The sequence below is a fragment of the Callithrix jacchus genome, chromosome 17, assembly GCF_049354715.1.
Source record: "Callithrix jacchus isolate 240 chromosome 17, calJac240_pri, whole genome shotgun sequence".
Lineage (NCBI taxonomy): Eukaryota > Metazoa > Chordata > Mammalia > Primates > Cebidae > Callithrix > Callithrix jacchus.
In genome coordinates this window covers 41,147,067-41,162,809 of record NC_133518.1, presented here as the reverse complement: position 1 = coordinate 41,162,809, position 15,743 = coordinate 41,147,067, and the positions used below count along the sequence as shown (strand labels likewise).

At 35.9% G+C, this 15,743-nt stretch overlaps 1 protein-coding gene across 1 annotated transcript in view; it reads right to left on the bottom strand.

Annotated features, from left to right (window-relative positions):
* Positions 1-15,743, bottom strand: part of SLC9A9 (solute carrier family 9 member A9) — a 588,021-nt gene that overhangs the window by 188,168 nt on the left and 384,110 nt on the right. The window contains exon 12 of the mRNA XM_002759520.7: positions 14,233-14,386. Within this exon, the coding sequence (XP_002759566.1) occupies positions 14,233-14,386 (154 nt within the window). The remainder of the gene's footprint in view (positions 1-14,232; positions 14,387-15,743) is intronic.

The following is a 15,743-nucleotide window of genomic DNA, read 5'->3' as shown; positions in this document are numbered from 1 at the left end:
AATTTCAAAGCTTGACCTAATTTCCAGTTTATGGGAAATACAGCACAGAAAAGAATATATTAATATGTGCTATGAGAAAAAAAGCAGGTCTAGGGTGTGGAATAGTGTATGAAACAACTGACCTGGTTTCTTCTGAAAAAAATTAAAAAGAAGAAAAAACTGATTAAAAAGACTTAAAAAAATAGCAAATGCAACACATTATCTTGATTGAATCCTGAATTTTAAAATATAATCTTTTGCAATAACTGGAAAAACTTAAATATGTACTGATAATACTGTCAATAGTTAAAAAAATTCTAGGTAAAATAATGGTTCTTTGGTTATCTAAGAGAATATCCTTATTCTTAGAGGATGCATGTGTAATATTTAGATAAGAAGCATATAATGCCTAATCTCACATTCAAATGCTTCAGTGAAAAATAAAGCAACAAATTAAAAAACATTCACATATAACTATATTTAATATATATGCATGTTATATATATATAGAGAGAAAGGAAAGCAAAATGGGTAGTTTATTAATAATGGGTGAAACTAGGTTAAGGGCATATAGATATTCATTTTACTATTAGGCTAAACCATATGAAATTGCCAATACTTGACCATTTTTTAGCTGCAAATGACAATTTTACCTTTAATACATAAATTACCATAGGAGACACTGGAAAGGTGATAGAAGACATACCATTAAAAATGGCTAAAGGAACCAGAGGGCTTCATGGTTGACTTTGATATAGCTTTTAAAAGCTAGATTATTTCTATATTATGCTATTTCAGAACATAAAAAAATGGAAAAACCTTTAGTTCACGTTATGAATATAGCATATGGTTAATAATACCTAAATCCAATAAAGATAGCTCTCTCCCCACAAAGGGAAAAAGAAAAAAACTATAAGACTAATCTCAGTTATTATTATACATACAAAATTTTAGGAAAAAATCGTTATCTTAAGAATTTAAGAATAATTCAGTATCAAGACATCTACTAACATATTTCATCATACTATAAATTAAAGAAGAAGAAAAAACTGTACAATTATCTCAATATATTCTGAAAATGGTATATATAAATAATTCACTGACATTTCTAATAAAAGCTATAAGTTAAAATAGAATTATTTTATGAGTACTGAGCACTGCTCAAAGGACAATAACATGTGTATTTTCCCATTTAATCTTTATATGTTTAATCTTCAGAGATAGATGCTGTTATTATCTCCATTCTACTTTCTAGAGTAAATGCCTAGGAGAGAGAATGCTGGGTGCTATGGTTTGAATGTTTTTTGTCCCCCTCCAAATTTCACATTGAAATATAATCCCCAATGCAACAATGTTAGAAGTTGCAGCCTTTGGGAAGTGAATGAGATTGGGTGCCCATATGAAAGGGTTTGAAGGAGAAAGTTTGTCCCTCTTGCCCTTCCACCTTCTGCCGTATGAGGACACAGTGTGTTTGTCCTTTCCAGAGGAGGCAGCAGCAAGCTGCCATCCTGGAAGCAGAGAACAACCCACACCAGAAAACTGAACCTGCTGGCACCTTTATCTTGGACTTCCCTGCTTCTAGAACTGGGAGAAAATAAACTTCTGTTCTTCATAAATTTTCCAGTCTTAGGTATACTGTTATAGCAACACAAAACAAACTGAGTCATATAGTAACTGTATTTTTACCTTCATAATACACTGCTAAGGGGATTTACAGATTGCCTGTATCATTTCAGATTCCCACTAGCAATATATTCTCTCTAAGTGTGTAGCTTTGTATTTTCGTTCTCTGAATAGTGTCTTTGACAAAGCAAAGTATTTTCATTATTTTTTCTTTTATGGATAATGTTCTTCGTATAATATCTAAGAATCCTTTACCTAATTCAAGGTCATAAGGTTATGTTTTTTCTAGAAGTTTTATATTTTAATCTATGATCCATTTTAAGCCACTTTCTTTGTAAGTTCTGAGGTTTAAGTCAAGGTTCATTTCTTTGGCCCATGGATATTGTATTAGGTTTCTATAGCTCTGTAACAGGTTACCAAACCTCGGCAGCATAAAACAACACCTATTAGCTCACAGTTCTGTTGGTCTGATCTCTGGCATAATGTGACTAGATCTTCTGATTAGGATACCACAAGGCTGAAATGAAGGTACTGGCTGGGCTAGGTTCTTGTCTTGAGGCTCTGGAGGCTCTGGAGGAAAATCTTTCTGATCTCATTCTTGTTGTGGGCAGAATTCATTTCCCTGAGATTATAAACTATGGCTCCCTTTTCCTTTTTGGCTGTCAGCCAGGGATTATTCCCAGTTCCCAGAGGCTTCCAAATTCCTTGCCATGTAGCTGCCTCCATCTTCAAGCCATGATGGTGTATCAAATCCTCCTGAATCTATGAATTCCTCTTCAAAGACTTGCCAGAGAAAACTCTCTCCTTATTAAGAGGTTCATGTGATTAAATCAGCCCCACAAGGTCATCTTCCTATTTCAAAGTCTACTGTGCCATATTAAGATAATCCATCATATTTGCAGTTCTAAGGATTATTCAGGGCATGTATACCAAGGTGGGGATGGGCAGGAAATGTGGGGAGTCATCTTAGAATTCTACCTACCACAGATAGACACTTATTGCAATACCATTTACTGAAAGTACTATACCTATGCCATTGAATTGTTAGTTAACCTTTACAAAAATCAATAAACCATAGTTGTATGAGTCTATGTATGGACTTTTTCTTCTGTTTAATCTATATGTCTATCCCTTTGCCAATATCACATTTTTTGGTTACAGAAACATTAAGGTGAGTCTTAAGCAATCTGAGTCTTCCAACTTTATTCTTTTTGAAAATTGTTTTAGCTATTCTAGTTGCTTTGCATTTCTTTCTAAATTTAAAAATCAGTTTGCCTGTATCTACAAAATGTCCTGCTGGGATTTTTATTAGAATTGTATGAAATCTCTGGATCAATTTACAGATGATGTCTTAACTATATTTTCGTAATACATGAACACAGCATGCCTCTCCATTAATTCAGTTCTTCCTTGGTTTTTGTTATTGGTATTTTGTTTCAATATACCAATTTTGTTTCAATAGATCCTGCATGTGGTTTGTTAGGTTTATTCCCAAGTATTTACATTTTTTGGGAACTATTAGAAGTGGTACTGACTTTATTAGTCTGTTTCCAATTGTTCATTTCTAGTAGTTACATATGCACTTGAATTTTGAGTTCTGACCATGTATCCTACAACCTAAAATCACTTATTTCTAGAAATTTTTTTGGTAGATTTCTTTGTTCTATATAAACAATTATGTAAAGGCTGAAAATTGGGCACTTTTATTTCTCTCTTTTTACACTGTATGTATCTTATTTATTTTTCTTGTTTTATTGCACTGGCTAGGATTACCAGGTCAATACTGATTTAGAGTTTATTCCTAAAATTAGAGTATTTGTCTTATTCCTAATATTAGGAAGAAAGCATTTGGTCTTTCACCATTAAATATGATGTCAGGTATAAGTTTTCACAGATGTCTTTTATTAGTTTAAGGAAGTTTTATTCCTGGTTTGCTAAGAGTTTTTAAAAATTATGAATAAAAATTAATTTTTATTAAATGCTTTTTCTTCATCTATTGATATGATCATGTTTTTCTTTTATCTGCAAATATGATACATTTCAGTGATTGATATTTACCTACTAAGCCAGACTTGCATTCCTGGAATCAGTCCTACTTAGTTGTAATGTGTAGCCTTTTTAAGTACTGCTGGACTTGATATTCTAGTATTTTGTGCAATATTTTTGCATCCATGTTTATAAAAGAGATTGGACTATAGTTTTACTTTATTGTGATGATGTTTTACCTTTGTATTAGGGTAATTCTGGCCTCTTAAAATGAGTTGGAAGATATTGCTTCTGTTTTCGTTTTTTGGAAAAGATTGTTTAGAATTAGCGTTGTATCATCTTTCAAAGAATTTGCCAGTGAAACCATCTGGGGCTGGTTTCCTTTTTGGAAGGTTTTAAACTCTAAATTCTATTTCTTTATTAGATATAGGATGATTCAGTTTATATATTTCTTCTTGAATGGGTTTTGGTAGTTTGTCAAGAATTGTTACATTTTATCTATTTTGTTGAACATATGTGCAGAGAAAATTGTTTGCAGTATTCCCTTATCACCATTTTAATGGCTGTAAAATCTGTAATGATATTCTCCTTTCTTGCTCTGTTGCCAAGGCTGGAGTGCAGTGGTGTGATCACGGCACACTGTAGCCTATTCTATGCTCAAAAGATCCTCTCCCCTCAGCCTTCCTGAGTAGCTGGGACTATAGGCATGTGCCACCACACCTGGATAATTTTATTTTTTGCAAAGATGGGGTTCTCCCTATGTTGCCCAGACTGGGTCTCAAACTCCTGGGCTCAAGCAGTTATCCTGCCTTGGTCTCCCAAAATGCTGGGATAGCAAATATAAGCCACCTTGTCTGGCCTCTCCTTTCATTTCTAATATTGATGATATGAATGTTTTTCTTTTTGTCAGTGTCACTAGAAATATGTCCATTTTATTGCTCTTTTAAAAGAATGAGATTTTGATCCCTGATTTTTCTCTATTGTTTCTCTATTATCATGTCTATTGGTTTCTGCTCAAATTTGATCTTTCTTCTTACTTGTTTTGGGTTTAGTTCACTCTCTCAATGTTCTAATCCTAGAAGATTAGATTGTTCCTTTGAAAACTTTCTTCTGTTCTAATATATGTGCTCAGTGCTATACATTCTTTCTGAGCACTGCATTATCTGCATCCTAAAAATTCTGATATATTTTCATTTACTTCAAAACATTTTTTAATTTCCCTTGAGATTTTGTCTTTGACTTATGGATTTAATTTTCAAATATTTGGAGATTTTTCAAGTATTTTTATATTTATTTCTCATTTAATTCCATTATGGTCAGAGAACACACATTGTACGTTATGAATGCTCTTAAATTAGAAAAAGTTTTATGACCTATGATACTGCCTATTTTGCTGTAACTGTATGCATTTGAAAAGCATGTATACTATTCTGCTGTTGGGTAGAGTTCTATAAATGTCAATTAAATGCAGTTGGTTATTAGAAAAGTTCTTCTGTACCCTTGCAGATTTTCTGTCTACTTGTTATATTAGTTACTCAGGGACAAGTACCGAAGTTTGCAACTATATGTCTTAATTTGTCTCTCTCCCCTTTCAGATTTATCAGTTTTTGCTTTACATATTTTAAGGCTATATTCTTAGGTGCATACACATTTCATATAGCTTTGTCTTCCTGGCAAGTGAACTCTTTTATCATTATGTAAGGCTTCTTTATTCCTGGGAAATTCTCTTGCACTCAAGACTATTTGACTGAATATAGCCACACCAGCTCCATTTTGATTGGTGTTTGCATAGTATATCTTTTTTCATTCTTTTGCACTTAACCTATCTATATCATTTTATTTATGTTTCTTATAGGCAGCATATAGCTGAGTCTTGTTTTTAATCTGCTTTGACAATCTCTTTTATCTGATGTCTTTAGGCAATTTAGATTTAATGTAATTATTGTTATATTTGTATTTAGATCTACCATTTTATTACCTGTTTTCTGTTTGCTTTCTCTATTTTTCCCCTATTTTCTTCTCATGCCTTCCTTGAATTATTTGAATTTTTTTGTTTTCCATTTTAATTAACCTGTTGAACTTTTGACTATATTTCATTGTTCATGTGTTTTAGTAGACAATCTAGAAATTAGCATATAAATACATAATTTTTTAGAATATATTTTGAATTAGTAGTTTACCACTTCAAGTGGAATGTAGAAAACTTACCATTTACAGGTCCGTCTACTCATTTTCCTTTTTGAAAACCCCATAAGATAATGTTAAAATTTTTGCTTCAATAATTATATATATTTTTAAAACCTTTAGAAAATATATTACATTAAACAGATATTTACTATTTCTATTGCTCCTCCTTCATTCCTGCTATTCCAAGATTCCCTCCAATATAATTTTCCTTCCATATTAATACATTCCTTTGGCATTTTTTAAAAAGAGCATATTTGCTGGTGAAAAATGCCATACTTTTTTTGTTCATATTAGAGAATTTCTAACAATCTTCAGATTCACTGAATCTTTCATCTGTCATCCTTTATTTATTTTGTTTTTAAGTTAATTAAGTGAATACTTTGCTTTGGTCATTGCATTTTCCATTGTAAATATTTTATTTATTTATGTATCTTCTATTTCTCTGCAGTTTTTTTATTTTTATGTTTCCATTTGTTTCCATTGTGTATGCTCTTATTTCTTGGGGCATGGTTATAACAGCTGCTTTAAAGTCTTGATGAAATCTGTTGTGAGTTTAGAAAAAAATAAAAAAATAAATAAAATCTTGATTCCTTAATTCCAATATATGTGTCCATATTGGGTTAGCATCTTGTGAGATATTCAGATTTTTCCTGGTTTTTGCAAGATATTAAGATTTTTTCTGGGTATTCAGATGCTAAAAATATTCTGAAAATGTGGATATCATGTTAAATGACTTTGGATCTGGAATATTAAGTGACATAGGATTGCCCTAGGGAGAATGTTGAGATTTTGTTTTGTCAGGCAATCAAACCAGAATTGGTTCAGAACGCAAGTTCTTATCTGCCTTCTGTTGCCTGATGTTCCAATGTCAGTTAACTTTGAAAGTCTTTGCAGTTGCCTTTGGATTTTTCCTGCATATGTGACACCCAGTGTCCAGTTGGGGCACTAGGTAATGTTCTGACTTCCAGTTCATTTCTAAGTGTCTTTGGTGTGCTGTTAGGGCTCAGATACATGCATATACAGCCTGATTTTGAGCTCAAAAATTTATAGACAACTTAATAGGGTCACTTCCTCAAGCTCCTTTCTCTCTACAATCTTCTTTACATTTTCTAGCTTCCCAAAGCCCCTTTTCCTGGTCCTCTGTCTAAAAACTCAGAGTTTTAATTTTCTCACTCTGCTGCTGCATACTTTCTATGATTTTCCTATAATACTGTACCTGCTTCCAGGGAATTGGTGAGAGGATTCAGAGGAAAAAAATACAATGGTAATTCTCTCCCATAATCTTAGGACGAAAGTTCCTCTGGTTGATATTTTAGGTGCTGTGTACCTGTTGCTGCCATCATCACCACTGCCGCTTAATGATTGCTGGGACTGGGGTAACACAGAATGAAGAGAACAACAACAAATCCAAGGCATATGTCCACTCTTCTGACCCACAAATGTCCCCTTTTCCTTTCCTTGTCCCAAAAACAAAGAATTTCTCTTGTAGTTATTTCTCTCTTTCTTATTTTATAATTCTGGTCTCTAAATTGTCTTTGAGTCTAGGCCAAGAGATTCCAGAGAGGAAACCAAATGAAAACTCACCACTAGTTCAACAGTACTCTGAATTCTGGCTTATTCCCCCAATATGTCTGCCACCATTTACTTTTTAGAATCTTCCTATAACTGTTACATGCATCCTGTTTAGTGTTTTTAGCTACATTCAGAGGGAGAGAATGTGGGTGGAGTAAGTATGCTTACTCTATTTTGACCAGAACTGGAACACTTTTCTACAGCCTTGAGTAACAAATTCCATAGACTGCATTCAGAATCACATCTTTTTTCCAGACGTTGGCTGTTACCTAAGTTACAAATACATCTATTACTTAAAGTAAGGATATCATATTGAGTAATGCTTTATGATAACAGGCTAATAAATCTCCTTTAATAGACCAGACTGTCCATTGTTTGGTAAAGCTAATAAATGAGAGAAGCGTATTGATGCTAATATTCTCAAGAGCACCTTCAGAGAAGATGACTAAGATCATGGCTTGTGGAGAACAGCTGGAAGTTGTGGAGATAAAGACAGTTATCTCTGGAACTGGGACAATTTTGCACGCAGAAGGAAAGCATATTAAATAACCCAGTTGGCACTGAAAGCAAATTTAGGAACTGCTAATTCATAACAATTGTTATAAACCTAGAATATTTTTAGGTTAAAAATAGGTTACTACAGTTATCCAGTATTTCTAATGTTAATGTCAAGCTAGATTGATTTAAGCAATAAATATTTACATTTATAAAATGTATTGTAGAAGAACCTAAAGAAAATAGAACATAATTTTAAAAGGCAGTAGCAAGTAGGGAATATGCAGTATCAATCTACATTCAAATGAGTAAACTGGTTTTCCATGTTTCATGAGAGAGCATATTTCTCAGGTCTGTCGATTAATATAAATTGATACAAAGTATACAAATTTGTACAAAATCACTACAAAACATAATACAATCAATACAGCTTGATGAAATGTTATAAATTAAATATCTAAAAAGTTCCCAAGCAAAGATTATTATGTTAAGAAGGAGATAGAAGCATGTTTTAGAAAGAAACTTTTTCAGCTATTGGATAATACAGTCCTTTTTATGAGCATTTTTCTTTAACACATTTATAATTTTGAATGCAGAAATAGGAGTTGCCTGTAAAATTGGTGAGTCTAGTTACTATGGAAAATGGACTAAACTTTACAGAGACTATTTATATTTTCCATGTATACCATGCTTTCATAAATAGAATTAACTAATAATAGTTTATATGTGTATGTGTGTCGTGGGGGGACTATAAAACAGTATTTGGGTAAGAAAAGAAAGGCTCATAGATATCCTTTGGGTACTGTTACAGCAATATTTGTTGAGCTCTTACTTTGTGCCCTAAATTTTGTACACACAGAATACTTAATCCTTTTAATGTTCTAAAGTGGTAGATATCATTATTCCAATTTTACAGATTAAGAAAATTGAGGCATAAAGAGATTAAATTTATTGCTCACAGTCCTATAGCTTTCAGAGAGGGAGGCAGGGTTAGGACCTGCTCAGTCTAACTCCAGAGTATGTGTATATATTGACAGACTACATTAATATCCCAATGAAACAAACTGCTAAACCTGCACGAAACTTTGAATGCTAGAAAGGAAAGCAGCAGAACACAGTTAATACTGAGCTAACTTAATTATGTATATTCCTCCACTGTATTAACATTTCTTCACCTCAGTAAGAAAGTCTGTATGTGAGCAGATATATTTAACTCTGCTATCATTTAAGCCTTAAAAACATTAGTAAGGACAGTTCTCTTTTTATCTTTGTATACATATTTCTGATGGCTGTTATCTTAAAACTTTGTAGCCAATGGGTACAAGTGATAAATAAATCATTTGAGGATGGCTTTTTGCCATAAACCAAAAATAGGGTTTAAATATTTAACTAAAATATTGATAGTGGGCTGGCATGGTGGCTCATGCCTGTAAGGCTTGGAAGGCTGAGGTGGGAGAATTGCTTGAGCTCAGGAGTTTGAGATCAGCTTGGGCAATGTAATGAGACCTCATCTCTGCTAAAAATAATTTTTAAAAGCTTAGCTGGGCATGGCGGTGCACACCTGTAGTCTTAGCTACCTGAGGAGCTGAGGCAGGAGGATCACTTGAGCCCGGTTGATCAAGGCTGGGTGGAGCTATGATTGAGCCACTGCACTCCAGCCTGGGTGGCCAAGCAAGATACTCTCAAAAAATAAAAATTGAAAGTAGAAGCATTGCACTGTTTAAAAGTTACTCACTCTGCAATGGACATAAGTCAACGTATGCAAACAAATTTGTTGGTTGATTTGGGGAAGAGGCTGATAGCAGGAAGGTTTGGGATCCTAAACAGGGTTGTGAGATGAGCCTGGGGGTAACAAATTCCTGTAAGTCCTATAATTCTAAATTCTTGTAATTGAGAAAGACCGTCTTCTCTACTTGGCTACTTTGGACTAATCTGATTTGATTTACCAGTAACTGTCCCAGGTCAAAAAGAAAACCTGCACTGAAGAATTTCTGTGTTGAATGAGCTAGTCAGCCCAATCACTTGTGATGGATGAAGATTTCCTGTGTTTGTTTTTAATAGGCCTGTCTTGGTTTAAAAAGTACACCTCTTTCTTCAAAGGATTTGGTAATCAGGGTAGATTACAGGCATTGAGAACAAGCTCATTTATTCAGGGTTCCAGAAGAATGCACTAGTTGCATGTGCAGGCCAAGGTTAGCCTGCCTGGGTTGGAGCCTGGTTCTGCAGCCCAACAGTGGTGTAACCATGGGCCACGTTGGCAGCCATCAACCACCCTAGGAAGCGGCTACTATCATCATCCCCATTTTATAGATTAGAAGCTGAGTCACAGGGAGGTTATACGCCGTGCACTTTATTATCTAATACTGGCACAGAGTAAGCCCTCAATACAAGTCGGCTATTATTATTAGAGTGTTCACAGGTCAAAATTTGGAAGCTGTAAAGGTCATCTTTTTAAGGGTGCTTTTCTTTTTTTTTTTTTTTCCCACCTGGGTACAGGTGGGCTAAGGCCGAAAGGGGCATTAGCCTTTAAGGGTGCTTTTCGAATGTCATCTGGGAGACAAATTCTGTGTTACTCTGGCATTCGAGGCCTTCTACACTGTGGTTCAGATATTGTGAAGCGATGGGTCCTACATTCTCATTTGGGGAGCCTGGGAAAGGTCTGCACTGTGGTATGGGCTCCATTCTCATGAGCTGTTTGATGAAAGTTTGTTAGCTTCATGTGGCGCCCTACCCTAAGCCAGGAATGGGGTTACCATCCTGAAGTTTATTATCTGGCGCCACCGCCAGGGAGCTCTACACTACCAGGTAGAGCGTTAACGTTTATCTGAAAGCATGTGCAGCCATTGGACGATTTTCTTGTTACTGGCTTTTGTAGGGCAAAGCCTGACTCCTTTGGTCTATTTTGTTTCCTGACTAACAGCAGACCTCGTCCTTGGAGATTTCAGTTGGGTTTTCCTCACCGCCAATATTAATATACTCCACAGAAGGGAGGAGATCCAGATTTTAATCAAAAAACCATTCTACTTTCGTTTACATGAAAACTTCCAAAATAATGCTGGAGGACTCTTTTCCTTTTCTCTAGAATTTTAAAAAGCCAAGGTCTGATTTATTTCCAATGCTGCATTACAAATATTTCATTATTATTTTTAAAAAGAAAATACAACAGCTTCGGGAAAAGAAATTCAAATGGTGCTTAGGACAGAACTCAATCAACGCAAAATTTATTTCACATATAAAGACATTATTTGTTTCTCTAAACATAGGATCATTACTGTTTTAAAGCCCGTTCCATCAAAGTGCAATTTATATTAATACTATCCATTTGTGCCTTATATAAAACATTTTCTTTGCATCCTACTGTGGTAGTTTGTGGCTGAAATAGCAAATTTTATGGGGATTAAGAAAAACTAATTCAAGTACATGCCAAATAATTTCAGAGAAAAAATGGAGACTCAAGAAGGGAAGGCCATGTAAAGAAGATAAACAAATCATGTTCCAAGTGAGGGTGTTTGGGTTCATTCAGTATCACATTTGTCTTCCTGTCTCTTGGGTTTCTTCATTTATGTCATTTTATTAAAGCTCCAATTTACCTACTTTGCGGTATTTTTGGGGAAAAGTCTGACAGGAAAGTTGGTTAATGAGACATCACTCTGTAAACAATTAAAGCCTTGCTAAGTAGAGTCTAAATAATGGGCGACTGTGAGTTTAAAGCTATAAGGGAATTGAGAATTTCTTTGACAACATTATAAACCACGATAGGAAAGTGGAGCATACGATGGTATCACTACAAGTTAGTGTGTATTTGTGTACACACGATGACAGTTTTACTCTTTAATGTTTATTCTGTTATGTCCTATTTCCCTCCCACTGATCCGTGCACAGCGGCTCTTCCTCTTTAAGTGAGCCCCACCTCCCTTTAGTATAGGTGCTAAGCAATCTACAGTGCAGGCTCAGGTGTGCCCGCACCTTGGCAACTGCAGCCATGTCTGACAGTATCAATATTAGCCCCATCTCCACTAGGGGGTAGGAAGTCTAAACCAGCAGTTCTCAAAGTGTGGCCCTGGGACCAGCAACACAGGCATTTCCTGGATGTGGTAGAAATACAAATTCTCAGGGCTTGACCAAGATCTACTGGATGAGAAACTTGGGCTAGGGTTTAGCAATCTGGGTTTTAATGAGCCCTCTATGCAATTCCGATGTTCATTCAAGTTTGAGAGCCACTGGTCTTAACTCACTCTGCCCTGTACCTAGCTGTCCACAAATCTGTGAACTTCAGTTTTTCCCCTTTAGTTTTCTCATTAACGGGTCTCTGGTCTCTCTGCCTGGGTTTCCACCCTGACTTCAGATTTACACTCTAGTTCCCAGCTGAGATGATCACTTTGCTCACTAGACTGGAACCCCGTCGGCTCAATTCCCTAAATACACCACAGTCCTGCCTTTAACCATCTCCCTCTTGTCTGGTGGCCAAGTCTGGCACTGAATTGACTGGGCCATTTGGAGTCAGTTTCCACTGGGGCATATCCATGATGTGGCCGCCTCATGCCGTCCTCCCTGGCAGGCCATGATAACACTGGCCGGGCTACCAGGTGCTTCTCCCTGGGACACCATGGCTCATATCAGTGTCTTCCTTTCTTTCTAGGCCTTGTCCTATAACCTGGATAACTGTCCTAATCTGTTTAAAACCCCACTGTCATTCTCCCCTCTTCCTGCTGAACCAGATATCAAAGGGCTGCATAAGTTATGACACCTATTTGAAGTCAGCGGATGCCTTTGGAAAACACTGTAAGAGAGCTAGGTAAATACTTTAGGATAAAACATGTTACTGATTTGGGGACAACTTTTTGGGGGGAGGTAAAAAAAGAAATGATAGAAAACAAGTTATATTTTATTACTTTAAGGAAATGCTGACATCACTAATTTATGTTCTGAATATTTTAACTTACCTGATAGGGTATTCAGTACTTGTATTTTGTGAGGACCACATCCTCTAACTTGGTTCCAAGCCCTAATTTTTCCATCCAACAATCTACTTACTGAATTTTATTTTCCAGAAACCTACACACATCACCATCTTACTAACAGTTCACAGGAGACCCAGTGCTATAGAGTTTAATGGAATCTGTGTACTCATCCATGGGAGCCTACAGGTAACCACCACTGTGAAAGAAATTGCAAGTCACATTTACGTGCTTACAAAGTAATTCAGGAAGCATTTCAAAACACTCTCTATTCACCTCTAGTCAAAGCCTTTTTATGCTTTTAGCAATATTCACAGTACTTCATAAGTCCTTTTTTCCTTGAATTTGGTTTCATGCATAGCCAGTTGGCCTGGTTTAAGCATAAGCTTTCTTATATTAAACTTGTGAGACCTGCAGTAAATGGTTCATGAAAGTGTTTACATTTGTGGTCATATCCATTTAACTTTTCATGAATTATGTACTCAGTCCTACTATGTGCCAGGCACTATACTAGGCGCTGTAATAACAAACTCTTGACAATAAGAATTTTCTTGGAAGTCCCTTTCCAGTCAGATGGAGCTTCACATGTTGAATGCAGTAGGTATAAATTTGTCTTATAGATAATGGGTAGGAACCAGGAAGTGACTGCATGATCATCAAAATGTATAGATTTGAGAAATAAAACAAGATTTACCTAAAGCACTGTTGTTATCTTCTGGGATATGAAAATGAGGACCCAGGTAACAAGAACATTAAATAAAGACAGCCACACTTTCAAATAGATTTACCCATTTTCACAATTGGCACCAGCTACCCATTTTTATCAAATCTTCTGTTCCTCCCATTCTTCAGCAATCATCATCCAGAACTGCTTACTGGAGAGCCACTGACTGAAGCCTTTACCCCCTTTTCCTATATGGAAGTGTCTAACTTGTGTCTGTAGCATCCTTCTGGCTAAGCATATGGCTCACTAAGCAAGTATGTTTAAGCATTTCCTATGTCCCTGTTTCTGTTGTAAGTGCTGTGAGGAATTAAAAACAAAATAAATACACTTTATCCTTGGTATTATAGCTTTTTCTGTATCAATCCTACTGGATCGTATCTTGAGGACAAGATCTGTGTCTTATTTTTATGAGCTCCATAGTATATTGCATTGTACTGAATACAGATTGTTGAATGGAAGAATTGATAGATGAATAACTTAAACTCTAGGGGCAGACTACAAACAGATATCATTCTAGGATTTGGAAGCCTCCTGGAAGTCAGTGCAGTTGGTACTAGGTCATATTGTTTCACTTCATGCCCAACTTGACTGCCAGGGAAGATAGGGTAGAGACCTGCCATTATACTATTTACTAAGTCAGCAATACCAGAAATTGAACAGCACAGCCATGCCTCATAATGATTTCCTTTGCTAGATGGTGCCACTCACCTGATCTGAAGCCAAGTCAGCATGGGGGTTGTTCCTCCTCCAAATATCCAGACAGTGAAGAACACGAGGAGCAGCGTGGTGGTAAACATCATTTGCTTGGGCTGTGATTCTGTGTTCCGAATAGCTAAGGCAAATGCAATCGCTCCTCGCAAACCTTGCAGGAAAAACCAAAGGAGAAAATAAGCATCTGGCAGGTGTCTTTATCATTTCAATGGATTCATCTTTACAATTTGCTGGCACAGTTTTTTAAATTAAGCTTTTTATTTTGAGTTAACTGTAGATTCATAAAGAGTTGTAAGAAATAATACATAAAGACAATGTATACTACATTGGGTTTCCCCTCAATGATATCATGTAAAACTACAGCTCAATGTCTCAACCAGAATATTGACATTGATCCTGGCTGGGTGCAGCGGCTTACACTTGTAATCTCAGCACTTTGGGAAGTCGAAGTGGGACAATCACAAGTCAGGCATTCGAGACCAGCCTGGGCAACAAAGCAAGACCCTGTCTCTACAAAAAATTTTTAAAAATTAGCAAGCCATGGTGGCATGTGTCTTTAGTCCCAGCTACTTGAAAGGATCACTTGATCCCAGAAATTCAAGGCTGCAGTGAGTTAGGATTATGCCATCAGTCTGGGTGAGAGAGTAAGACCCTGGCGAGAGAGAGAGAGAGAGAGAGAGAGAGAGAGAGAGAGACAGATTTCCATCACCGCAAGGACCCTTCACATTGCCCTTTTATAACCACACCTACTTTCCTCCCACACACTCCTTCCTTAATTCCTAACGAACAATAATCTGTTCTCTGTTAGGATAATTTTGTCATTTCCAGAATGTTATATAAATGGAACCATGCAGTATATACTCTTTGAGAATTGTCTTTTATTTTTTAACCCAGCATAATTTGCTGGTTAATCATTCAGGTTGCTGAATTACTGATAGTTGTTCCTTTTTATTACTGAGTAATATTCCACAGTATGGATGTTCCACAGTTTGTTTAACCACCTGTCTGCTGAAGGGTATCTGAGTTGTTTTCAGTTTTTGGCTCTTACAAGTAAGGATGCTAAGATTTACATATAGATTATTGTGTGAACGTAAGTTTCCATTTCCCTGAGATATATGCCCAGGAATATAATCACTAGATAGTATAGTATTTTCATATTTAGGTTTTTAAAAAATCACTCAATTGTTTTCTAGAGTGGTTGTAACATTTTACATTCCTACCAGCAATATATAAGTCATTCAATTTCTCTACCTCCTTGGCAGATTTGGTGGTGTCACTATTTTTCATTTTAGTCATTCTGGCAAGTATGTGGTGGTAGTTTGTTGTGGTTTTAATTTGCATTTTCCTAACAGCAAAATGGTATTGAGCATTTTTAAATGTATTTATTTGTTATCTATATGCCATCTTGGGTGAAATGGCTTTTCATGTCTTTTTCTCATTTTTAAAAATTGGACTATTGGCTGGGTGTGGTGCCTCATGCCTGTAATCCCAGCACTTTGGGAGGTGGA